The sequence below is a fragment of the Oncorhynchus mykiss genome, chromosome 3 (assembly GCF_057628025.1).
Source record: "Oncorhynchus mykiss isolate SJ-2025 chromosome 3, ASM5762802v1, whole genome shotgun sequence".
Lineage (NCBI taxonomy): Eukaryota > Metazoa > Chordata > Actinopteri > Salmoniformes > Salmonidae > Oncorhynchus > Oncorhynchus mykiss.
In genome coordinates this window covers 68,868,679-68,894,140 of record NC_143024.1, presented here as the reverse complement: position 1 = coordinate 68,894,140, position 25,462 = coordinate 68,868,679, and the positions used below count along the sequence as shown (strand labels likewise).

At 45.5% G+C, this 25,462-nt stretch overlaps 1 protein-coding gene across 7 annotated transcripts in view; it reads right to left on the bottom strand.

The window, feature by feature from the left end:
- Positions 1-25,462, bottom strand: part of LOC110520272 (semaphorin-5B) — a 186,799-nt gene that overhangs the window by 38,564 nt on the left and 122,773 nt on the right. For all 7 annotated transcript variants that reach the window (XM_090229997.1, XM_021597457.3, XM_090229998.1 and 4 more), the window contains 7 exons: positions 17,289-17,424; positions 15,881-16,091; positions 15,408-15,615; positions 3,180-3,297; positions 2,595-2,776; positions 1,691-1,834; positions 1,178-1,325 (listed from right to left, as the gene is read on the bottom strand). In XM_090229997.1, the coding sequence (XP_090086123.1) occupies positions 1,178-1,325; positions 1,691-1,834; positions 2,595-2,776; positions 3,180-3,297; positions 15,408-15,615; positions 15,881-16,091; positions 17,289-17,424 (1,147 nt within the window). The remainder of the gene's footprint in view (positions 1-1,177; positions 1,326-1,690; positions 1,835-2,594; positions 2,777-3,179; positions 3,298-15,407; positions 15,616-15,880; positions 16,092-17,288; positions 17,425-25,462) is intronic.

Below are 25,462 nucleotides of genomic sequence, written 5' to 3'. Positions count from 1 at the left end.
GGTGCTGAAAGTCATTCATGTTAGCAGCCAATATCAACTAGCGATATATTATCTCACTTCTCCGGAGTCCAGAGCAGGGCCATAGTTTCCAATACATTTTAAGAAAGTTTTTACTATTTTCTACATTGTAAATGTAGAATATGAAATCATGTAGTAACCAAAAAAGTGTTAAACAAATCAAAATATATTTATATTTGAGATTCTTCAAAGTAGCCACCCTTTGCCTTGACAGCTTTGCACACTCTTGGCATTCTCTCTATCAGCTTCACCTGGAAGGCTTTTCCAACAGTCTTGAAGGAGTTCCCACATTTGCTGAGCGCTTGTTGGCTGCTTTTCCTTCACTCTGCGGTTCAACTCATCCTAAACCATCTCAATTGGGTTGAGGTCGGGTGTTTGTGGAGGCCAGGTCAACCAGAGCAAAATCCAACACCTACTTGTAGTGAATGTTGCAGGATCTGATGGAAAGCATGTTGTGTCCGTACCGCTCCATCACTTTGGAGGGCAGCCTGCCTGCAGAAGCTTGTTGGCTGCCGAGTAGACCTGTGCTTCCTCACAAATATCTTCATAAATTCACCAGAATATGTTACATCGTAATTCCATAATACTGAAGTCAGTGCGATGTTACAGCTGCTTATCTTTAGACACATTGCCAGTACCACCTAAATTAGGCCTATCTGAAATAAGAAAAGTACCAATAAAATTGCCAGGTAGCCTATTATAGTTCTGGTAAAGATGAGTCAGTAGTAGATAAACTGTATTTTATATGGATGATAAATGTAGACCTATCTGTTTATTCCAGGAAAAACTGGAGGAAATTCTTTCTGGTCACTAATCTGGATATGCACACAGTCCTTTGTGCTGATTAATGGTCCTTGGTCAACAATCAAGACACAACTTTTTGGTTCTGAAACATAGATGAGAATTTAACAACGGCATGCGGTAGGTTCAGAACAACAACAACAACCAATTTGTAAAAAATAATTTTACAAACCTTTTTGGTTAAATTCTACCATCAACAAAAAGTGCACTTTGAGGACTGGAAGGGCTAAGGGGCGCCTCTCAGGCTCACATACAGGTCCAGAGCAGCTCTGTGAGCCAAGAGGTGTGTGTATGTGTGTGTGTGTGTGTGTGTGTGTGTGTGTGCATGCATCCGTCTGTCCGTCCATCCATATCTTACCAGTGCGCAGCCTGGGCAGCTGTTCCCATTCTCACAGCTCCTGACCCTGGAGTGGACCCCACCTCCACACTCAGCACTGCACTTAGTCCAAGAACCCCACGGGGACCAGAAGATAGGCTGGGGACATGACACACCCTCGTTACAGAACCTAGAGAGGGGAGGAGAGGAGACGGAACGGGAGGGTAGAAACTGATATCTATTTTGGAAGAAATGTAAATGTGTCTTCTGCCTTACACGGTGAGAGGCACTGGCATGTGTAAGAAGGCTGATATTTACCTAAGACCATCATGCCCAAAAAGATACTGAGGGCCAATACTGTTACTGAAAAGTGCAAAACACGTCTCATCAATTAATTATAATTATCCTTTCTTAGTAAATCACCTATACATGTTTGAGAGTTTTGCTCTTTTGAGTCAAGCGAACACGTTCATTATCCAGCAAAAAAATGACATAACCATTACATAACCAACATTTGTTCACAAATAGATCTGCCATCTCCCCCTCTCCTCTTACCTTTCGTCCCTGACGGGGCCCACACACACGCGACCACCGTGACGGGGCGACGGGTTGTTGCAGGAGCGCTGGCGCATCTCAAACCCCGTTCCACAGGTGGTGCTGCACTGTCCCCATGACGACCAGGGGGTCCAGCCTCCGTTTCTACGGCAACAGAAATGTGATGTTATAGGAGGTTCAAAGAATGCTGTAGCGCCGTGGGGAAACCAGTTTCAAGATTGAGACATCCAATAAGTACATCCAATAAGTCCAATGAGTCCAAAAGGAAACGATGGCTTGATGAGTACAGAGTAAAACGTTTATTTGTAGAATCTAAAATAAAAAGTTTCAGGTAAAAAACGGTTCCAATATTCCAGGTAAACGAAAAAAGATTACAGAATGTTTTGTACCAAAGATATTTTCCCTAAAATATGCATTATAGAAGAACAAATTTGTAAGTGCTTAAGATTCCGTACAATCTCTTTAAGCACTCAACACACTTATGAATATGGCCCTAATTTGGGATTCTGAGAGGGAAGCAAAACCACTTGCTCAGGAGCTAAATGTGACACCAGAAACACATTCTTCAATCTGCTTAAGTGCTCTGTTCCTCTGAAAGCATTTCTCAATTTTCAATAGCCACTTCCAGACAGACAGACATATGAGGCTGCGTCTGAAACAGCACCGTATCCCTTATGTACTGCACTACTTTTGACCAGAGTTCATGAGTAGTACACTATATAGGGAATGGGTTGTTATTTCACACCCTAAATTAGATGGTGGTTGGTGGTTAGGGTGGCAAAATTCCTGTAACTTTCCCCAAATTACCAGGTTTTCCAGAAATCCTGCTTGGAAGGAAGGAAGAAGCAGGAAATACGCAATCCTCCAATCAGGATCTATATAAATCCCTATTTCTTTTACATACCTGGAACAGTTGGAGACTTCGATGGTGGGCCCCTCACAGTTCCTCCCACCACAGCGAGCTGGAGGGTTGTCACACTGCCTGGAGCGACACAGACAGGTGCTGGTGCCTTCGCCATCGTCGTTGCTGCATTGTTGCCACGCTGCCCAGGGTCCAAAGCCGCCAATGGTGATCTGGTTCCTCAGCTGAAAATCCACACAGGGCAGAGAGAGAGAGATAAGAGTGTCAGGGAATTTACTGGATATCATTAATCATGTGACAATAACCTTGACACAGGAAAACTGTTATTTTACCTTTATTTAATCAGGAAAGACACCTGAGGCTAAAAATATTTTCCAAGGGCAACCTGGACAAACTGAGTCCCCAAGGCAAAACAAAATGTTACAATGTTAAACTGTCAGACTACTACTGTACTGTATATGACCAGAGTCCACAGGAGAGACCAGGCAGAGTGGAGGTATTCTAGGTTGTCAGACAGCCAGCAGTGACGCAGGCAGCCCCAGGGGCTTACCAGTGACAATATTGACACCTAGGGAAATAACAAAACGAGTGGGGTAGGGGGAATTGGGGGTCCCTGTTGGCACTTACCGGACACACAGTGATGTTCTGACTCCACTGGCTCATGTTAGAGCTATCCTCCAGGGTGGTGCATCGCCTCTGTTTCCTGTCCCAGCCACAGTATGGGTCCCGGGCCTCCAGGCATAGCCTACAGGGGGCAAGAGAGATGGAGGAGAGGGGGAGGGATAGGGAGAGGGAGATGGTGAAAGAGAGAGCAGTCAGTCAAAGCAGTAAACACAAGCAAAGAACACCCACCAGCCCTGTGAGGCTGTCCCACTAAACCATGTACAAATAAACTCACTCTCCCTACAGGCACACAGCCCGTACCCCTGTGATTCCTAAACTAAGGAGCGTCTGACTAGAGGTAAACAATTCAGTGCCCCCCCCCCACACACACACACACACAGCCGTGCAGCAACCAAACATCGATGAAATATGCAAGTTCCCAGTAAAACAGGAGCTTAATGAGGGGTAATTAAATCTAAACATCTAAATAAAGTTAGGCCGTGGGAGACAGGGAGTGAGAGGGAGTGAGAGAAAGATGGGGAGGGAAAGAGAGAGCTGGAGAGAGAGAGACTAAAAGTGCAGAGAGAGCAAAAGAGAGCGAAAGAGAAAAGAGAGGGAAATAGAGAGAAAGAGAGAACTTATTGTAATAAACACATCAGTCCTTACTGCCCTGTACCAACTCCTGACTGCCTCCCTCGCAGACCTGGGTTCAATAGTATTTGATATAATTTCAAACACTTGATAGAGCTGGTCTGTTGCTGTAGAACCAATAGAAAAGTACCAACAAGTTCCAGGCAGGCTAAAGCAAATGCTTGAAGTATTTGAAAGATCTCAGATACTATTTGAACCCATATATGCTCCTTATTTCCTGCCTGTACTACCTCTTTACAGCCCCCTTAGCTAGCAGAGAGAAAGAAAGAGAATTATATTCTTGGCACCAGCCCCCTTGGTTTATTTGAGTGGGGCCTCTGGTGTTTCAGCTAGGAGGTCTAAGCATCACTTTGTGTTGTTACAGAACACACAGCCAAGCCCGAGCCAAGTCCTGCAGTGGGGAAGGTGTTTTAGGAGTTAGTGCTGAGCTGACATATTGTATCAACCTGCATCAGAGATGGCCTGACTCAGAGCTAGAGGGAGAGAGAGGCTATGGGAAGGGATCCATGTTGTTGTGGTGTTGTTGTTGTGGTGACATCAGAGATATGGGAACGCTTCTGCTACACCATAGCTTTAAATGAGTGGTAAGTGAGAGGGTGAAGACCTGGCAAGCATAACATGTTGATTACGTTTAGCTGCCTCACCAAGCACTGTTAGTGTGCATTCTGTTTAGTCAGACACATAATGCTGCTTACAGACAGACTAAACACTCACACGTAAGAAGCCAGGTGGATGTGCATAATAATTCATTGTAAAGCAGATCTCTTTCTTAGAGGAGGATAATATCTAAGAGCATGGTGCAGATTTGAGGTCCAATTACCCTCCGTTACAGTAAGCCAGAAGTCAGGCCCGAGGACACACACCCACCCTCAGGGCGCACACCTCAAAGCTAAAATGCCTTCAGCTGAAAGAGTTTACTCTGGACCCATTAATTACAGTGAAGAAATCACACACACACACACACACACACACACACACACACACACACACACACACACAGCGATGAAAGCCAGCCATCCATGTAAGCTCTTAAGACTACGAAAATGCGTCAGCTTGAAAAGAATGCTGACTTGACGTTTTTTGACGAGCGCAGTGAGTGAGAGGGGCAGTGGAGGACGGGTTTACCAGAGAGAAAAGGAGAGCCACCCTGCAGTACAAACATCACCGCAGGGCAGGGCATGCCAACCGTCCCGTCTGCTCACCTTACTCATGCCAGCTTACTGTAACAATGGGCCTCATAGGAATTCTTTAGATTAAGAGATTGGGGGTAATCCCGATCTCTCTCTGTCTCTTTCTCTCTCACATGCACGCACATACAAGCATGCACATACACAAACACACACACACAGTGTGGACAGTAAGCTAAACCCACTAGTCTACACTGTAAATCGTACAAAAAAAAGGGTGCTGTCCAGAATCTAAAATGGTTATTTGGCTGTCCCCATAGGAGAACCCTCTTTCCACTCCTCAGTGGAAAAGGTCCTTCATGGAAGCAAAAAGGTTCTAACTGGAATCAAAAAGTGTTCTTCGAAGAGTTCTCCTATGGGGTTATCCGAACAACCATTTTAGGTTCTAGATCGCACCTTTTTTTGTAGGATTTACAGTGAGGGTTTAGCTCCGATCCCATCTGACCTTTCTCCAGCTGCATCAACTGTTGGCCAGCCAAAGCTCACAGGGCATTGTAAAAGTACAGGAGATCAGCCAGCCAGCTACAGACAAGGCTCTGATGTAGGCTCTGTAAGGGATGAAGTGGGAGCAGGTACACTCAGAAAAGTAGAACCATGTATGGTTCTTCAGTTTGTCCCCATAAGGGAACCCTTTTTGGTGCTAGGTAGATCCCTTTACAGAGTCACATTATGTGGCTTGAGAAGTTGTTTTGCTCCTGCTTTTCAGGCCACATCAGGCCTGCAAGTCACATTATGCTGGTTTGCAAAGTGATGTCTTATTCCTATTGGAATCCAGCCAGGGTTAGGATAGCCAACAAGTGAAATGTTTTATCACTGCATTCACAATGACTGCCAGCATAGGGCAGATTAAATACTGAGACTACCTCAATCATCTAAACTGGAATAACCATCTCAGTCACATGTGCAATAAGTCAAATTAGATCAACCAATTAAAAAAAAAAACTTTATTTGGCCTCCCGGGTGGCGCAGTGGTTAAGGGTGCAGCGCCAGCTGTGCCATCAGAGACTCTGGGTTCGCGCCCAGGCTCTGTCGTAACCGGCCGCGACCGGCACAATTGGCCCAGCGTCACCCGGGTTGGCCGGTATGGATGTCCTTGTCTCATCTCGCACCAGCGCAGTGCACGCAGTGCAAGGTTGTTTCCTCTGACACATTGGTGCGGCTGGTTTCCGGGTTGGATGTGCACTGTTTTAAGAAGCAGGCTTGTTTGGGTTATGACTTTCAACCTTCGTCTCTCCCGAGCCCGTACGGAAGTTGTAGCGATGAGACAAGATTGGATACCATGAAATTGGGGAGAAAAAAAAAAAAAAAACTTTATTTAACTAGAACAAATTCTTATTTTCAATGACGGCCTAGGAACAGCGCCTTGTTCAGGGGCAGAACGACAGCATTTTACATTGTCAGCTCAGGGATTCGATCTTGCAACCTTTCGGTTACTAGTCTAACGCTCTAACCACTAGCTGCCGCCCAATGATGTGTATGTGTGTGTGTGTGTGTGTGTTTCAATGACTGTGAGAAGACTAAGGGAGATATAAAGGTTACATGAAAGAGAGAAGGCTTCTGTATGGTTCTGACACCAACCCAAGATATTTAATTCACCGGCCTCTTTTACTGGTGACATAGCACACTATATCAAAACAGCGAAGCCTCAAAACAAAACACGGGCTGTTCAATTTTAAACAGAGCGACTGGATAAACCAAACGATAAAACAATGTGGCTTGGCTGTCGACAGACAGCTTGTGATAAATCTCCAGAGTTCGCCAGGGGGCTTAATGGACATTTTAAAAGGGATTGTGAGAGCTGTAAACCTGCTGTCCTTTACTAGGCCTTTTAATAGAACGTCATAAAGACAGCAGTTATCACTTTCCGTTTAACTGCAAATCATGACCTCATAATTGTAAACAAGACAGAGACAGACAGACAGGTTGTGTAAATATTCTGATTAGAAATGTAAGCTGTCATAGCCAATAGGCATATTGGGGACGTCTGAAATGCAAATGGCGGGCAGATTCCTGAATGTACCCCCCCCCCCCCCAGGGGACAGGCCAGCTTTAAGGCTTCCTCATCCCAGAAGAGAGGCTCTGTACCTGGGGCTTCCCTCCAGCCTGCGCTGGGCTGCTCTGACGTGCCGGCCATGGTTCATCATAAACCTTTGGCCAGATAAATCCCCCGGTTTAGCGTAGCGTTACACGCTAATCGCAGCTCAGGATCCAATTAGCCTCATAGCACCGTGCTAGAGGGCTGGGGAGGGCTGAAACGTCCAGAAGCAGAAAGATGGCTGCCTGCCAGAAGGAGCCTTCTGCCTACTGAGTTGTCCTCCTGTCTGCTGCGCTGTCCTTCCTCTATCCCTCTTCTACTGTCCTATGGGGGAAGGGGGGGGGGGGGGGGGGGTGTGATGGTCACCTCACTGATACTAAACTACAGTGCACACATAGTAGCAGGAGACAGAGACAGAGAGAGAGAAAGGTGTGAGACAGAGAGAGACAGAGAGAGAGAGAGAGGTGTGAGAGAGAGAGAAAGAGGTGTGTGGGAGAGAGAGAGAGACAGAGAGAGAGAGGAGAAGGCAGAGCAGACGGTACAACCTCACTGAAAAAATAGGGAAAGTTTGTAAGCATTTCGGCAGCTGGGAGGGTGTGAGGCAGGTTAAGACAAACTGCCTGCCCAAATAAAGGCTGAAGGGGGAAAAAGGAGAAAGATGGAAGGAGGGAGAAAGAGGGAGAGAGGGAAAGAATGTGTAAAAGAGAGGGGGATAGAGAGAGAGAGTGAGTGAGAGAGGGATAGAGAGAGAAATATAAATGCTTTTAATATTTGGGGTTTGCCAGAGAGGAGAGCCCGTTAAAAGCAAAAACATTCTGCACCAGTGATGAATACGTACACTTTGTGATTACTTCCCCCTCTCCCCTCACTCTCTCTCTCTCAATCCCCCTCTCCCCTCCTCCCCTCACTCTCTCTCTCAATCCCCCTCTCCCCTCCTCCCCTCACTCTCTCTCTCTCAATCCCCCCTCTCCCTTCCTCCCCTCACTCTCTCTCTCGCAATCCCCCTCTCCCCATCCTCCCCTCACTCTCTCTCAATCCCCCTCTCCCCTCCTCCCCTCACTCTCTCTCTCTCTCTCTCAATCTCCCTCTCCCCTCCTCCCCTCACTCTCTCAATCCCCCTCTCCCCTCCTCCCCTCACTCTCTCTCTCTCAATCCCCCTCTCCCCTCCTCCCCTCACTCTCTCTCTCTCTCTCAATCCCCCCTCTCCCCTCCTCCCCTCACTCTCTCTCTCTCAATCCCTCTCCCTAACAATCCCTCCCTCTCCATCTCTCTCAATCCCCCTCTCCCCTCCTCCCCTCACTCAATCCCCCCTCTCCCTAACAATCCCTCCCTCTCCATCTCTCTATCCCCTCTCTCCCCCATTCTCTCTCTCCCCCTTCTCCCTCTTTGTCCATGGCTCCCTGGTGTGTTCCTGGGAGTGGAGTGTTCATACAGGCTTAACAGCACTGTGTTTTAGAACCCTGTTGACAGGCTGGCGGCAGCATCAACAGACCATAAATTGTCTCTGCTAAGGACCAGTGGGTGGAATTTAAGTTCTTCTCACACAGACAATAAAACACTGGATTTATTCAGGGCTCCTGGGACGCTCTGGAGATGTTAAGGCCAGAATACTATATATAAAGAGGTTATTATTGTCCCCAGGGCCCAACCTCAGGACTCAATGCTGATGACCAGGGTTTATAAGATAAAAAAATGCCCATGGGCAACAAAATAAACTTGAGAATTGAATAGTTCCCACCTGTAAAAGCAAATAACTATTATTTTGCCTGAGGGTCTGTGAAATAGAGCTGTAGACATTTATTTTTATTTCACCTTTATTTAACTAGCCAAGTCAGTTAAGAACAAATTCTTATTTTCAATGACGGCCTAGGAACAGTGGGTTAACTGCCTGTTCAGTTGTCAGCTCAGGGATTTGAACTTGCAACCTTCTGGTTACTAGTCCAACGCTCTAACCACTAGGCTACCCTGCCGCCCCACTAGGCTACCCTTGCTATCCACAAATGGTCTGATTGTGAAAATAATTTCATAAACAATGAAAACACCTGAAGTTCCCTGAGCTAGAGAGGATCAGGAAATCATTGAACTTCTACACTGGAAAAATGAGCTGGTCATGTTCATGGTGAACACACCGAGACAGCCACTTTGTGGTTTCATGATGTTGTTATAAACTCCTGCAGCACAGGCCCACTAATCTGCTACCTCCCCTGACTGGCTAGTTGCAGCTATGGTAGTGCTGTAAATCACAAAGCAAGCAAAACTCCCACTCCTACTCTGTCTTCACCTTCACCACCTAAACATCAAGGGTACTACACTTAAGAGGTTGGCAGGGAAGTAGGGGTAAGTGGTTAGCATCTCAGGGCTTCTATCTTGATTTAACACATTCACAACATTATTACGCCACCTCCCAATCCTGCCATTGAGCTGTATGTATGGACCTGGAACACCTTGCCTCAGTGAAAGTGTTGACAGAGCTACTTTGCTGGCGCAGCTTGGCTACAACGTATCACTACCATGCAAACAACACTGCAGCCGCTGCAGAATAAATAAGGCTACTTACTTACAGAAAGTGGAGGTGAGAGAGGGAGAGAGCGCGAGTTCGAGAGGGAAAACACAGAGAGAAGGAGAGAGAGAGAGATTGAGAGTGGAGGTGGAGGCTGTACTTAGCAGTAGGTAGTGGCCATTGGGGAGGTCAGATGTCATTTTCACTAACAGAGGGCAGACTACACCACCTCTGTAGGCGGTGCAGCACATAGCAGTAAGTCACCACTAAACAGACAACACTGTGCAAAGCAATATGGCTGATTTGATCCCTAAACAGACACCAGGCACACTGTACCGTTCAAAGCTGTACACATTAGCTGAGCATACAAAACATTAGGAACACCTTCCTAATATTGAGTTGCACCCCCTTTTGCCCTCAGAACAGCCTCAATTCGTTGGGGCATGGACTCTACAAGGTGTTGAAAGCGTTCCACATGGATGCTGGCCCATGCTGACTCCAATGCTTCCCACAGTTGTGTCAAGTTGGCTGGATGTCCTTTGGGTGGTGGACCACTCTTGATATACACGGGAAACTGTTGAGTGTGAAAAACCCAGTAGCATTGCAGTTCTTGACCCTCAAACTGGTGCGCCTGGCACCTACCACCATACCCCGTTCAAAGGCACTTACAATCTTTGTCTTGTCCGTTCACCCCCTGAATGGCCACAGATATAAAAAATATCATAATAACAGCACTTAAACATTAGGAGTTTTCCCAGTGATGTATTTCCATTAACATCCTATCCATTCATGCTAATATAGGGGGCAAAGACAGAACCAATCATTTCCTTCTCTGGCTGAACACTAGTATAGTACTGCCATTCATGTGGTAACAGAGGAAGGATCCTTTTCCAGAGCGAGGGGTTATCTCTGTAAAAAAAACGGATAACTTTAGACTTCAAAATAAACCATGCCATGGCCTCTGTAGTTTTTCTACACAAGACTGCTCCACAGAAACCTCCATTGTGTCACACAGAGGGGGCTGAAGAAGCCAATATGAATTGATGTATTGCTGTAGTTCCACTAGTTATTATGAGGTTTCATTATGAAAGGCTGTATGTGTGAATGGGACTGGGATGGCCACCCACAGATCAGGCTAGGCCACTGACCGACTGGAGAACAGCCTGGCCGGCTCAGCCAGACAGACAGACAGCAGGACAATGTGTTTTGTCACCCCACCTGGTGGGTGTCCTTCATAAGACCCACTGACATCCGCCACGCCTACGGAGAAAGAGGGGGACAGAGAAAGGGAGAGGTCTTTGGATAATCCAATTCAGAAAGACATAACCTCTTTATAGGCTTCTGGCAGAGTGTTGTTGTCCTGGGACTGTCTCCTGCAGACTGATTTATTAACACAGAGGCAGAGTGTTGTTGTCCTGGGGCTGTCTCCTGCAGGCTGATGTATTAACACAGAGGAAGAGTGTTGTTGTCCTCTGACTGTCTCCTGCAGACTGATTTATTAACACAGAGGCAGAGTGTTGTTGTCCTGGGACTGTCTCCTGCAGACTGATTTAATAACACAGAGGCAGAGTGTTGTTGTCCTGGGGCTGTCTCCTGCAGACTGATTTAATAACACAGAGGCAGAGTGTTGTTGTCCTGGGACTCTCTCCTGCAGACTGATTTAATAACACAGAGGCAGAGTGTTGTTGTCCTGGGGCTGTCTCCTGCAGACTGATTTAATAACAAAGAGGTAGAGTGTTGTTGTCCTGGGACTGTCTCCTGCAGACTGATTTAATAACACAGAGGTAGAGTGTTGTTGTCCTGGGACTGTCTCCTGCAGACTGATTTAATAACAAAGAGGCAGAGTGTTGTTGTCCTCTGACTGTCTCCTGCAGACTGATTTAATAACACAGAGGCAGAGTGTTGTTGTCCTGGGACTGTCTCCTGCAGACTGATTTAATAACAAAGAGGTAGAGTGTTGTTGTCCTGGGACTGTCTCCTGCAGACTGATTTAATAACACAGAGGCAGAGTGTTGTTGTCCTGGGACTCTCTCCTGCAGACTGATTTAATAACAAAGAGGCAGAGTGTTGTTGTCCTGGGACTGTCTCCTGCAGACTGATTTAATAACAAAGAGGTAGAGTGTTGTTGTCCTGGGACTGTCTCCTGCAGACTGATTTAATAACAAAGAGGTAGAGTGTTGTTGTCCTGGGACTGTCTCCTGCAGACTGATTTAATAACAAAGAGGTAGAGTGTTGTTGTCCTGGGGCTGTCTCCTGCAGACTGATTTAATAACACAGAGGCAGAGTGTTGCTGTCCTGGGACTCTCTCCTGCAGACTGATTTAATAACAAAGAGGCAGAGTGTTGTTGTCCTGGGACTGTCTCCTGCAGACTGATTTAATAACAAAGAGGTAGAGTGTTGTTGTCCTCTGACTGTCTCCTGCAGACTGATTTAATAACAAAGAGGTAGAGTGTTGTTGTCCTGGGACTGTCTCCTGCAGACTGATTTAATAACAAAGAGGTAGAGTGTTGTTGTCCTGGGGCTGTCTCCTGCAGACTGATTTAATAACACAGAGGCAGAGTGTTGTTGTCCTGGGACTGTCTCCTGCAGACTGATTTAATAACAAAGAGGCAGAGTGTTGTTGTCCTGGGGCTGTCTCCTGCAGACTGATTTAATAACAAAGAGGTAGAGTGTTGTTGTCCTGGGACTGTCTCCTGCAGACTGATTTAATAACAAAGAGGTAGAGTGTTGTTGTCCCGGGACTGTCTCCTGCAGACTGATTTAATAACACAGAGGCAGAGTGTTGTTGTCCTGGGACTGTCTCCTGCAGACTGATTTAATAACAAAGAGGCAGAGTGTTGTTGTCCTGGGGCTGTCTCCTGCAGACTGATTTAATAACACAGAGGTAGAGTGTTGTTGTCCTGGGACTGTCTCCTGCAGACTGATTTAATAACACAGAGGCAGAGTGTTGTTGTCCTGGGACTCTCTCCTGCAGACTGATTTAATAACAAAGAGGCAGAGTGTTGTTGTCCTGGGGCTGTCTCCTGCAGACTGATTTAATAACAAAGAGGTAGAGTGTTGTTGTCCTGGGACTGTCTCCTGCAGACTGATTTAATAACAAAGAGGTAGAGTGTTGTTGTCCTGGGACTGTCTCCTGCAGACTGATTTAATAACACAGAGGCAGAGTGTTGTTGTCCTGGGACTGTCTCCTGCAGACTGATTTAATAACAAAGAGGCAGAGTGTTGTTGTCCTGGGGCTGTCTCCTGCAGACTGATTTAATAACACAGAGGTAGAGTGTTGTTGTCCTGGGACTGTCTCCTGCAGACTGATTTAATAACACAGAGGCAGAGTGTTGTTGTCCTGGGACTCTCTCCTGCAGACTGATTTAATAACAAAGAGGCAGAGTGTTGTTGTCCTGGGACTGTCTCCTGCAGACTGATTTAATAACAAAGAGGTAGAGTGTTGTTGTCCTGGGACTGTCTCCTGCAGACTGATTTAATAACACAGAGGCAGAGTGTTGTTGTCCTGGGACTGTCTCCTGCAGACTGATTTAATAACAAAGAGGTAGAGTGTTGTTGTCCTCTGACTGTCTCCTGCAGACTGATTTAATAACAAAGAGGTAGAGTGTTGTTGTCCTGGGACTGTCTCCTGCAGACTGATTTAATAACAAAGAGGTAGAGTGTTGTTGTCCTGGGACTGTCTCCTGCAGACTGATTTAATAACAAAGAGGTAGAGTGTTGTTGTCCTGGGGCTGTCTCCTGCAGACTGATTTAATAACACAGAGGCAGAGTGTTGTTGTCCTGGGACTGTCTCCTGCAGACTGATTTAATAACAAAGAGGCAGAGTGTTGTTGTCCTGGGGCTGTCTCCTGCAGACTGATTTAATAACACAGAGGCAGAGTGTTGTTGTCCTGGGACTGTCTCCTGCAGACTGATTTAATAACACAGAGGCAGAGTGTTGTTGTCCTGGGACTGTCTCCTGCAGACTGATTTAATAACAAAGAGGCAGAGTGTTGTTGTCCTGGGGCTGTCTCCTGCAGACTGATTTAATAACAAAGAGGTAGAGTGTTGTTGTCCTGGGGCTGTCTCCTGCAGACTGATTTAATAACAAAGAGGTAGAGTGTTGTTGTCCTGGGACTGTCTCCTGCAGACTGATTTAATAACACAGAGGCAGAGGGCTGAGACACAGAATAGCCTGGGATTGCAATGACAAACAATATGCAAAGACAGAAAATAGAACCATGTCAATTTCTGTGTAAATCCTGTTTGTGTCTTTATCTATGGCTGTGAAATGTATGCATTCTGCATCAACTTTTATTTGAATAAGATTTCCTAAAAGCCTAAACTAAAGAATAATAGGCCCTTCACACTTTCCTGCATGTTCTGAGCCGACCTTAGTTATCACAATAAATCACAGTGATTGACAGCCCGTCACCTGTCATGTATATTTGCAGTTCTGCATGGTTCTCTCTCTCTGTGTCGCCTGACAACTGACTGTGTCTGCTACTGAGGCTGGCAGATATAAGGCAGCATGCAGGATTAAGGACAGTGTTCCCCTGTTGTGCCCTTGAAGCCCAGTGTGATTATTCCACCCCACTGTGTTTTAAATAGGCCTGGCTACCGAGGCTTCCGCTCTGCTCTCACATCTCCTCACTCACACCTTGTTTAGTATTCACCACTGTACCTGACGGAGAGGAGTGAGTGTGTGTGTGTGCGCGTCTGTGTGTGTGTTACCGCTGGTGACATGTGATGGAGAAAGGAGCGAGCTGATTCATCATATGCATGAGCCCCCCCCCCCACACACACACACACACACACACACACACACACACACACACACACACACACACACACACACACACACACACACACACACACACACACACACACACACACACACACACACACACACTCCTCCACATACAACAATCTCCTATACAGTCGGTTGCCCTTCATGCACACCCGCATACGTATATTGCACAGCGAGCTGACAAAGCATGGATGCAGCTCTAGAGAGTTGATTGAAAGCATTGATGAAATGCATAAGGCCTGACAAACAGAGAGGAGAGAGAGAGGGAGAGAGGGAGATGGGAGGGCTTTTCTCCTCCTCACTCAGCCGTGAGAGAGAGAGGGGGGAGGTTTAGATGAACGACAGAGGCAGCCATCAGGCAGCTTATTCTGGAGATGACAGCCAGAGCATTGAGCAGAGCTCACACTCAGAGACTCATATTGAACTGGCAGGAGTCAGGCAGGGCAGAGTCTGAGCCACACGTCTCCCACTAAATGAGCGTGAATCAGAGAGACAGTAAAATATAAAGTAAGGCTTCCTTTCTCTGTTCTCACTCTTTGTTAGAAACACTGCTTGGTTAATTAAAAGCAACACCGCAACAAATTAAATGTGTTATTGTTTTGGTAGTGTATCATCAAATAATTCATATATTAGTACCGAGTCCCAAGAGATAAGACTGCACAGTCAGTTACTCAGGCTGGTATAATTCCAGCACTTTATACTTATGGCAAGTGACTATAATTAAGCAATAAACAACACTCTGTACATTTCTATGGTAATATACCACAACCAGTGATGTAGTGGTAAAAACATTGGTGCGCAGTCTCTGATTGCCGGGAACGGTGAAAAAAGTAACGCTTCCTATACTTTCAATGTTTTTTCCCGCGAAAGGTTGGTAAGATGTGTCTACTTGCGTTTACCATCCACTACACCACTGACCACAACCCTGGGATGACATGCAGAATGTGGAATAATTATCAGTCTGAGGCATTCATGTCTCAGTCTTGTAGTTGCAGCTTTTGCTCACCTGTACTCTTCCATAAGGTTGGGTTTATTGGCTAGGTTGGCTTTTATTGCACTTGTACAAAACAGAAAAATGTAAGAAACTCACATCTCAGTCTTGTAGTTGGAGCATCTCTCCAGAGGGATCTTCAGAACTTTGTTGTTGAGTCCTACAAACAGTGACCTATCACTTTGAAGGATCTGCAGGCTCAAGATTGGCTCCTGCACCCCAGCGGGGAAGAGCTGGATTTCCTCCAGGTAACACCCTTGAAGGCTCTTATTGGTGGTCGCAAGAGCCTTCAGGATGGTGCCGTACTCTGATTGGAGGAGAGAGGAGGAAGAAGATGATGAGAAATCATTGATTGTGCTGTATACAGCCTAGAGTCAAGAGGTTTTCCTATTCAGGTCAAAACTCAGAGCTCTATAATATGACTATAGAAAATCCTTTGGCTGGACAGCTAGTGAAGCGTGCCGGGTTCCTCTCTAGGTTTCTTCCTTCTAGGGAGATTTACCTTGCTAATGTGCCCTTTCCTTTATAAGTCAATTTAAATGATTGACCCCTGACCTTTGAACTCAACTGACCTGTGCCGATGTACATGACATGGTAGAGTGTGTCGTGACCCTGTACGATGTCCACCACCAGCCTGGAGAAGCGCACGTCATCCTGCATGACCAAGGGGTCCACAGAGACGGGCTGCACCACGTCGTTCATCAGGTACAGCCGCTGGGCGTCCTGGAGGCTGCGCTCCGTCAGACCATCGTTAGGACCGCCGTCGTCATCTATGGTACCACACTGAGGAGGGGAGGGGGGATGGGAAGGGAAGGGAGAAAGGGGGAGAGAGACAGGGAGGGAGGGAAAGGGGGGGATGAGAGAGAGAGTGCGAGAGAGGAGTGAGAGAACAGGAGAAAGAGTGAAGAAAGACAGAGGGAAAGAAAGAAAGAGAAAGAGAGAGAGAGAAAAAAATAAGTTACTGAAAAGGAATAATACTTCATCTTAATAGTCATTGTTGCTTTGAATAAATCAATACTATGCCTCTGCCTGTGGTCATTTCCTTCTTATTTTCTCCTCCAGTAATCACGCTTATTCACACTTACAATACTGTTACACTGTAATGATTGTTGTTTGGCAAACAACAGCTCTGTGTCTGGCAAGCTACAGCAACAATATGCTTTTGAAATGCCGGATGACATGAATGTCTTCATAAAGCTACAGTTGCATTGCTAAAAAGTCAATGATGTGGGCTTTGGGGTGCACAATCCCTGGTTCTTATATGCAGTGCCACCTAGATGCAGAGTCTGTTAGTCCTGTTTCTGGGAACACGCAGGGTGAGCAGGATTTTGCTCCAGACCAGCACTAACCTGGAAGTTGGGGATGGAGTTGGGGTGGGCAGTACCTGGAAGTTGGGGATGGAGTTGGTGTGGGCAGTACCTGGAAGTTGGGGATGGAGTTGAGGTGGGCAGTACCTGGAAGTTGGGGATGGAGTTGGGGTGGGCAGTACCTGGAAGTTGGGGATGGAGTTGGGGTGGGCAGTACCTGGAAGTTGGGGAAGGGGTTGGGTAGTACCTGGAAGTTGGGGAAGGGGTTGGGGGTGGGCAGAACTTGACATTTGGGGAAGGGGTAGGGGGTTGGCAGTATCTGGAAGTTGGAGAAGATGTTTTGGCAGTACCTGAAAATTGGGGGTGGGTAGTACCTGGATGTTGGGGATGGGGTTGGGGGTGGGCAGTACCTGGAAGTTGGGGAAGAGGTTGGGGGTGGGCAGTACCTGGAAGTTGGGGAAGGGGTTGGGTAGTACATGGAAGTTGGGGAAGGGGTTGGGGGTGGGCAGTACCTGGAAGTTGGGGTTGGGGGTGGGCAGTACCTGGAAGTTGGGGGTGGGGTTGGTGGTGGGCAGTACCTGGAAGTTGGGGGTGGGGTTGGTGGTGGGCAGTACCTGGAAGTTGGGGGTGGGGTTGGTGGTGGGCAGTACATGAATGTCGGGATGGGTAGTACCTGAAAGTTGGGGATGGGGTTGGGGGTGGGCAGCCAGGTAGAGCGGGGGTTCTCCTGGGAACGGAAGGGCCCATTGAAGGCCTGGGTGATGGAGCTGAGGTTAAATGCACACACTGCAGACGCTGCTATACTGTTCCTGTAGGACAGAGAAAGAGAGGGCGAGGAGAGGAGAGGGAGAGAGGAGAGGGAGAGAGGAGAAAGAGAGAGAGAGATGGAAAGAGAGAATAAGAGAGGGGGGAGAAGAGGGACAGAGAGAGAGACAGTGTTAAAAACCCAGTGAACAAAGAGGTTACAGTGTTGCTCATACGTCTCTCTAACTGAGAGCTCAAATTGATCCATTATGTACACCACACTGTCTAACAGTCCCATCTTTTACAGGTGCATTAAAGACACTGCCCGTGTGATTCTGCTGGAAGCTGTGTCTGTGCTTCACAATTGTCATGAGACTGCTAAAGTGAATTAAGATACACACACACACAAATAGATACACCCTCCCCCCTCGCCCCACGCACACACACACTCACTGCACTGAACAGACTTTACTGTACAATACAATTACTGTACAATAAACTCTACTTTACTATACTTTCCTTTGTATGGAATGCCAGCACACTCATAAATGGGCTGGTACACTGTAGCACGGGGATGGTGAGGAGTACGATACAATAGGGCCCTATGGAATCACTGTATGGTTTGACATTTGTTACGTTCTTCTTTTATACATTTCTATATCTGTTATGTTCTTACAGAGAACAGTATGAACACTGTATGTCATACATGCCTTATAAACGTATATACGTTTATTGTCCCTACACCTTAGTGGTTTGTATCCAGCAACCATCGTGGAGATCCGATTGAGCTCTGTAGAAATGCATTAACACTGTCAGAGAGTGTGAGACTGCGTCAGTGAGTGAGTGTGCTTCCTGCGGTGAGCAGCCAGCAACCTAACCCAACTTACAAAACCACAGACAATTAGCTGCAACAACCACTAACCAGGCTGCAGCCACAGAGCTAGATACACCCTCTCCCCGCCTCCCTGACACTGTGGTGTCCCAGGGACTGCAGTCTGCAGCCAAGTGTTATGTTGTGACCATGGCTGTGGTTACAGTTACAAATGAAGCCATTGTTACTGTTAACGTCTAAACCGTTAATAAAGATTTAGGCTATTTTAAAACCTCCCCTCAATGAGTCAGTCCCTATGGTATTAAACAGAACCTCTTAATCACACTCAGCTCACTGTGTCTTTATGTCTTAATGTGGAGGGGAAAGAGTGGGAGAAAGAGAGGGATGAGAACAGTGAAAAAAGAGTGTCAGAAAACACGAGCCCAGTCCCTCCTCTGCTCCTCTCACAAAAAGGGCAATCAGCAGCCAAGTAGAGAGCGGAGCAGGGCTTTAGACTTAGGCCTTGGTCAAAAGTAGTGAAATAAAAAGGGAACCGAGTGCCATTTGGGATGTAGCCTAGGGATGCAGAAGAGATATAATCCACAGTGCCCTTCATGTTCTTACATAAACCAGCCGGCCAGTCGGTACAGATGACACAACCCTTTCTGTGGGGTCATGGTACTGTTCCTCTGTGGCTGGCTGGTGTTCCCCTATGGCCAGTGTTATGGGAGTAAAAGGTTGATGTCCCTGACCACACCAGCCAACCAGTCGGACAGGATAACACAGCAGTTTTTATTGTGTCATTGTACAGTTCCCCTATGGCTGCAAAGTGTTATGGGAGAAAAAGGCAGAAGAGCCCAACCAGAGCTGGTGACTTCAACAACATCCACTGGACTTTGTCATTTTTCTGCACATGCTCAGTGCAGCTAAGTGACACTGATTCATCCCAAATGGCATCCTATTCCCTATTCAGTGCACTACTTTTGACCAGGGCCCATAGGGTCTAGTCAAACGTGTCACACTATATAGGTATTAGGGTGTCATTTGGGACACAACCATTGCCTGCTTCTGCACATGCTCAGTGGAGCTCAGTGGTGAAGGCTTCTATGATAATAAATCATAGAGAGCAGACTAGCATGGATGATACACATCATCACACCAGATGGCCCATATATACAGTACCAGTCAAAAGTCCGAACACACCTACTCATTCAAGGTTCTATACTTTATTTTTTACTATTTTCTATATTGTAGAATAACAGTGAAGACATCAAAACTATGAAATAACACATGGAAACATGTAACCAAAACAATTGTGAAATTTCTTTCCTTCTTAATGCGTTTGAGCCAATCAGTTATGTTGTGACAAAGTACAGTAGGGGTGGTATACAGAAGATATACATACTTGGTAAAAGACCAAGTCCATACTGTATTATGGCAAGAACAGCTCAAATTAGCAAAGAGAAACAACAGTCCATCATTACTTTGGGACATGAAGGTCAGTCAATGCATACAATTTGAAGAACTTTGAACGTTTCTTCTAGTGCAGTCGCAAAAACCATCAAGCGCTATGATGAAACTGGCTCTCATGAGGACCGCCACAGGAATGGAAGACCCATAGTTACCTCTGCTGCAGAGGACAAGTTCATTAGAGTTAACTGCACCTCAGAATGCAGCCCAAATAAATGCTTCACAGAGTTCAAGTAACAGACACATCTCAACATCAACAGTTCAGAGGGGACAGCGTGAATCAGGCCTTCATGGTCGAATTGCTGCAAAGAAACCACTACTAAAGGACACCAATAAGAAGAATAGACTTGCTTGGGCCAAGAGTCACAGGCAATGGACATTAGACTGGTAGAAATCTGTCTTTTGGTCTGATGAGTCTAAATTTTAGATGTTTGGTTCTAACTGCCGTATTTTTGTGAGACGCAGAGTACTGTAGGTGAACGGATGATCTCTGCATGTGTGGTTCCCACAGTGAAGCAAGGCACACTTAACCAGCATGGCTACCACAGCATGCTGTAGTGATACTCCATCCCATCTGGTTCGCGCCTAGTGGGACTATCATTTTTTTTCCAACAGGACAAAAAAGTGAAGGAGTGCTGCATCAGATGACCTGGCCTCCACAATCACCCGACCTCAACCCTATTCAGAGGGTTTGAGACGAGTTGGACCACAGGAAAAGCAGCCAACAGATCAAATACTTATGTCATGCAATAAAACGCAAATGAATTACTTAAAAATCATACAAATGTGATTTTCTGGATTTTTGTTTTAGATTCCATCTCTCACAGTTGAAGTGTACCTATGATAACAATTACAGACCTCTACATGCTTTGTAAGTAGAAAAACCTGCAAAATCGGGAGTGTATCAAATACTTGTTCTCTCCTCTGTATATATATACAAACTGTATGTGTGGCATAGAGACACCTGGATTACAAAATACTTTCTAACACACACAATTACACACAAGTGCGCGCATGCACACACACACAGTAACAGATGTGCTGTGCCTATCATTGGCAGGCTCTAGTCTCAGCAGGGTATATGGAGCTAATGCAGTCTGTGCACCTCACCTCAATTGAAAAAAAACCCCAGAAAAAATACATCAAGTGTGTTCCACATGGTACCCTATTCCCCATATAGTGAACTCCTTTTCAAAAGAGCCCTATGGTATTTGGGACACAGTTAAGGTAAAAATGTTTTTCCAACCAGTGAATACCTGCATCGCAGCAGAAACAAAAAGCACACTCAGCATCCCCTGTACCGTACGACAGGCAGGGAGGCAGCGAGCAGAAAATGAAGTAAGGCTAAGATTATCCATATATATTTATTTTTTATTTTATAATTTTTTGGGGGAAGGGGTTGGGGGTCTCGCATGGGTCTCTCGGTCGCGGCCGGCTACGACACAGCCTGGACTCAAACCAGGATCTCTAGTGGCTCTGCTACTGTAGCACTGCTATGCAGTGCCTTAGACCACTGCGCCACTCGGGAGGCCCATCCATATATATTTTTACTGCATAACAATGCAGTATCTGAGCTACAATGCTATAGTCTGAAACAATCACTTTGATGAGTGGAGACTGAGTCAGGTAGCTATAAAACAGCAGCAGCTATGTTACAATACAGTACAAAAGATTACTGTATTGTGCACATGCTAAAAAAAGGTGCCTGGAAGTAGTATTTTTAGCTGAAAGAATAATTTGTAAAAGTAAAGCGAATAATCATAGTAATAGTATATCTATTTGATTCTTACCCAACATGTTCCAGGGGGAATATAGCTCATTTCAAGGTGCATTTGATGTTATTATGTTGAGGTGAAGGAAAAAGTTTAGAAAAAAATCTGGCAAAATCAGGCAAAAATATGTATCACCCTTCAGATAGCTGCACACACACACGTTACACCATGCCAGGACACCATGGTTACCAGGTTACTGAGGAGACATGCCAAATCAGATCACTGTGTGAGCCAATCAGCTTCTTCTACGATAACACCTGCAGCAGCATCCAGCTGCTCATTCAGAACGCATACCAAATATGGAGAAAGCCATTGCAATGAAATCACCTCAGGATTTTCAACATTAGCCAGTGACAGTCCCATTTCAATGTGAGAAACACAGATGCTGTCAAGCCTCACTCAGAGGCCGTAACAGAGGGAAGGACGAGGGAGGGAGATGCCAATAAGGTCCAGAGTTAATTATAAGGCCTCAGCATGCTCTGAGGGTCTTAAGTTCACTACTCTGACGAGATAATGATTGCAAACCCAGTCAGCTGCTAAAAGCAAATGCAGATGGAGACCAGCATATCTCTCTCTCTCTCAAACTTTACCTCCCTCATTCACTCCCCCCTTAATTCTCTCCCTCCCTCCCTCTCTCTGTTCTGTTTTACAGTTCAAACTCCTGGGAGTTCTTTGACCATGTTCAATTTAACACAGACAGTTGGAGACAGTGCTTCCTGTGATTGCATTATGATATCACACTATTCAGAATAGTTTTAGGGAGGGACTGGGGGATTGAGAGAAAGATAGGGACCGAGACAAAAGATTGGAATGGGAAAGAGGGAGGGATACACACACGCGCACATGCACATCCACGCACATATGTCCTGTACTGAGAAGTAATGATAGCCTCAGCTCCGGTAGTGATGGAGAACAGCCACCTACTGGGAGTCAGAACTTTACAGGTGAGAGCAGCAGCAGGCGAGGGGGATGATTCCTCACCCCTGAGAGAGAGCAGAGCACAGCAGAGCAGAGCATGGAACACATCTGAATACCAACAACTGTACTATACCACACCCCTCAACTCCACACTCCAAAACCTCAGTCTGTGAAAGCATCACAGTGAGATTTTCTTTCTTTCAGAAAAGGGTAAAACTCTCTCACTTCCTCTTCACCTATGGACCACATTCATGTTCTTTCTTTTCCACAAAAGGGCAACATCCACATTGTGGATGCATCTTCTGTTCTGCTCACACTCATTTCTCCCTCTAGTGAAGTGGATGATACCCCATTCCTTAAACAATGGTCTGTGTAACCCAGGCTTATGAGTCAGGGCACAGCTCACACAGTACAGTAACACACAGGATGTGTCGCGATTAGCACCCTATTCCCTATGTAGTGTACTACCTTTGATCAGGGCCCATAGAGTAATGCACTATAGGAAAAGGAAAAGTAGTAAACTATGTAGGGAATAGGGTACCATTTGGAAAACAACCACAGATTCCTTCCTCTAACCATCCCAATTCTCATTAGTGCAGGTAGAATGTGTAATGAAAAAGGCTCTCTGCCTTACTCTGCCTCACTTGCTCAAATCAGGCTAAAGCTGTGTTCGAATACTCATGCTAATCAAATCAAGTCAAATTTGATTTGTCACATGCGCCGAATACAACAGGTGTAGGTAGACCTTACAGTGAAATGCTCACGTACAAGCCCTTAAACAACAATGCAGTTTTAAGAAAAATACAATAAAATAAAATAAATAGAAAGTAATTAAAGAGCAGCAGTAAAATAACAATAGTGAGGCTATATACAGGGGGTACCGGTACAGAGTCAATGTGAGGGGGCACCGGTTAGTCGAGGTAATTGAGGTAATATGTACATATAGGTAGAGTTATTAAAGTGACTATGCATAGATAATAACAGAGAGTAGAAGCAGTTTAAAATAGGGGGGGTGCAAATAGTCTGGGTGGCCATTTGGTTAGATGTTTAGAAGTCTTATGTCTTGGGGTAGAATATGTTTAGAAGCCTCTTGGACCTGGACTTGGTGCTCCGGTACCGCTTGCCGTGCAGTAGCAGAGAGAACAGTCCATGACTAGGGTGGCTGGAGTCTTTGACAATTTTTAGGGCCTTCCTCTGACACCGCCTGGTATAGAGGTCCTGGATGGCAGAAAGCTTGGCCCCAGTGAGGTACTGGGCCGTACGCACTACCCTCTGTAGTGCCTTGCGGTCAGAGGCCGAGCAGTTGCCATACCAGGCAGTTATGCAACCCATCAGGATCCTCTTGATGGTGCAGCTGTAGGACTTTTTGAGGATCTGCGGACCCATGACAAATATTTTCAGTCTCCTGAGGGGGAATAGGTTTTGCCCTCTTCACGACTGTCTTGGTGTGCTTGGACCATGTAAGTTTGTTGGTAATGTGGACGCCAAGGAACTTGAAGCTCTCAACCTGCTCCACTACAGCCCCGTCGATGACATACTAACATACTGCATAATACATACTTAATGAGTAAAAACTACATACTATTAGTTCATTTTAGTATTCTGTAAAGGAACGTTATCCTTTCAGTTGAGCGTACTATCGCTTCGCCTGTCTACCGGAAGTTGATGCTGTTGCAATTCAACCTCTTGCTAGCTTGTTAGCATAACAAATTACTAGCTAGACATTTTACGACTTCAGGTGTGTTCTTAAATTCAATCTGAGCGTTCGTAAATTCAGAGTGTTGTCAGATTGCCCGTTTGTAAATTCAGAGCGTTTCGCTCTTGGAGTGTTCAGAGCACACTGGACGCTCTGGCAGTAGGGTTGATTCGAGTGTTCTGACCTTACAACTGCAGTCAAGCACCCAAGCTAACTGGCTAACTTGCTAGCTACTTCCAGACACAAATGAGAGGACACCTCACTCTGACTATTTTACTCGCCCAAGCAGAGCTGGTTAGGCAATTTTCATGTTATCAAGAGTGTTGGTGACTGTAACTGTGCTGCTTGCAACAATTTTATTACGCCTTTTTTTGCCAACGTTTACTGACACCGACCATATTCAACGGCTGTTGAGCATTCGTAAATTCATCAGTTATCCTGCGCTCTGGTACACTCAGACGAGAGTGCTCTGAAATCGGAGTAGATAGCCAGAGCGAATTTACGAAAGCACCCAAATGTCCATTGAGAACACACATTGACTATACCACTTAGCTAAGAATGACAGGGATAATCAAGTCAATAAACTTTGGGTAGTTAGTTAGATAGTATTTCGTTCATATACTGGCAAGTTTGATGTAATAGTAGCCAACTAACATTAGCTAGCTAGCTAACATACCGGTACCTACTGCTGTAATGATATGCTATGTGGTTTGTAAGCAGAGGTGTAAAGTACTTAAGTAAAAATACTTGATACAATTTGAATGGTTAACAGGACAGGAAAATTGTCTAATTCACACACTTATCAAAAGGACATCCCTGGTCATCCCTACAGCCTCTGTTCTGCCGGACTCACTAAACACAACCATGTGTATGTGACAAATAAAATTTGATTTGAACACATGCTTCATTTGTAAATTATGTCTTGATTTTAGGAGTGTGCCCCTGACTTTCCGTAAACTTCAAAAACAAGAAAATGGTGATCTTGGTTTGCTTTAAATAAGCAATTTGAAAATATTTTGTTGCTTAAGTATATTTTAGCAATTACATTTACTTTTGATACTTAAGTATATTTAAAACCAAATACTTTAAGACTTTTACTTGAGTATGACAATTGGATACTTTTTCCATCACTGTTTGTAAGGATAGCATAGCTAACAAATTGTCAGCCAACATAACGTGTAAGGTAACTTATTTGCTCAACAGTTTCTTAACATTAACATTCTTAACATCAAAATTAGTTAAAGTAATATTTATTTGTATTTGTATCCTTTCTCGTTGGATTTTGGCTGCATATTTTATGCCATTTTCTTCAAATCTGAAAAAAATATGAACCCTCAACCCATTTTCTGAAGAATTGCATTATGGGCACTAAAAGCATGGAAATAGTGTCCACTGTTTGTATACTTCGTATTTTGGCGAATGTAGCACGACATCCG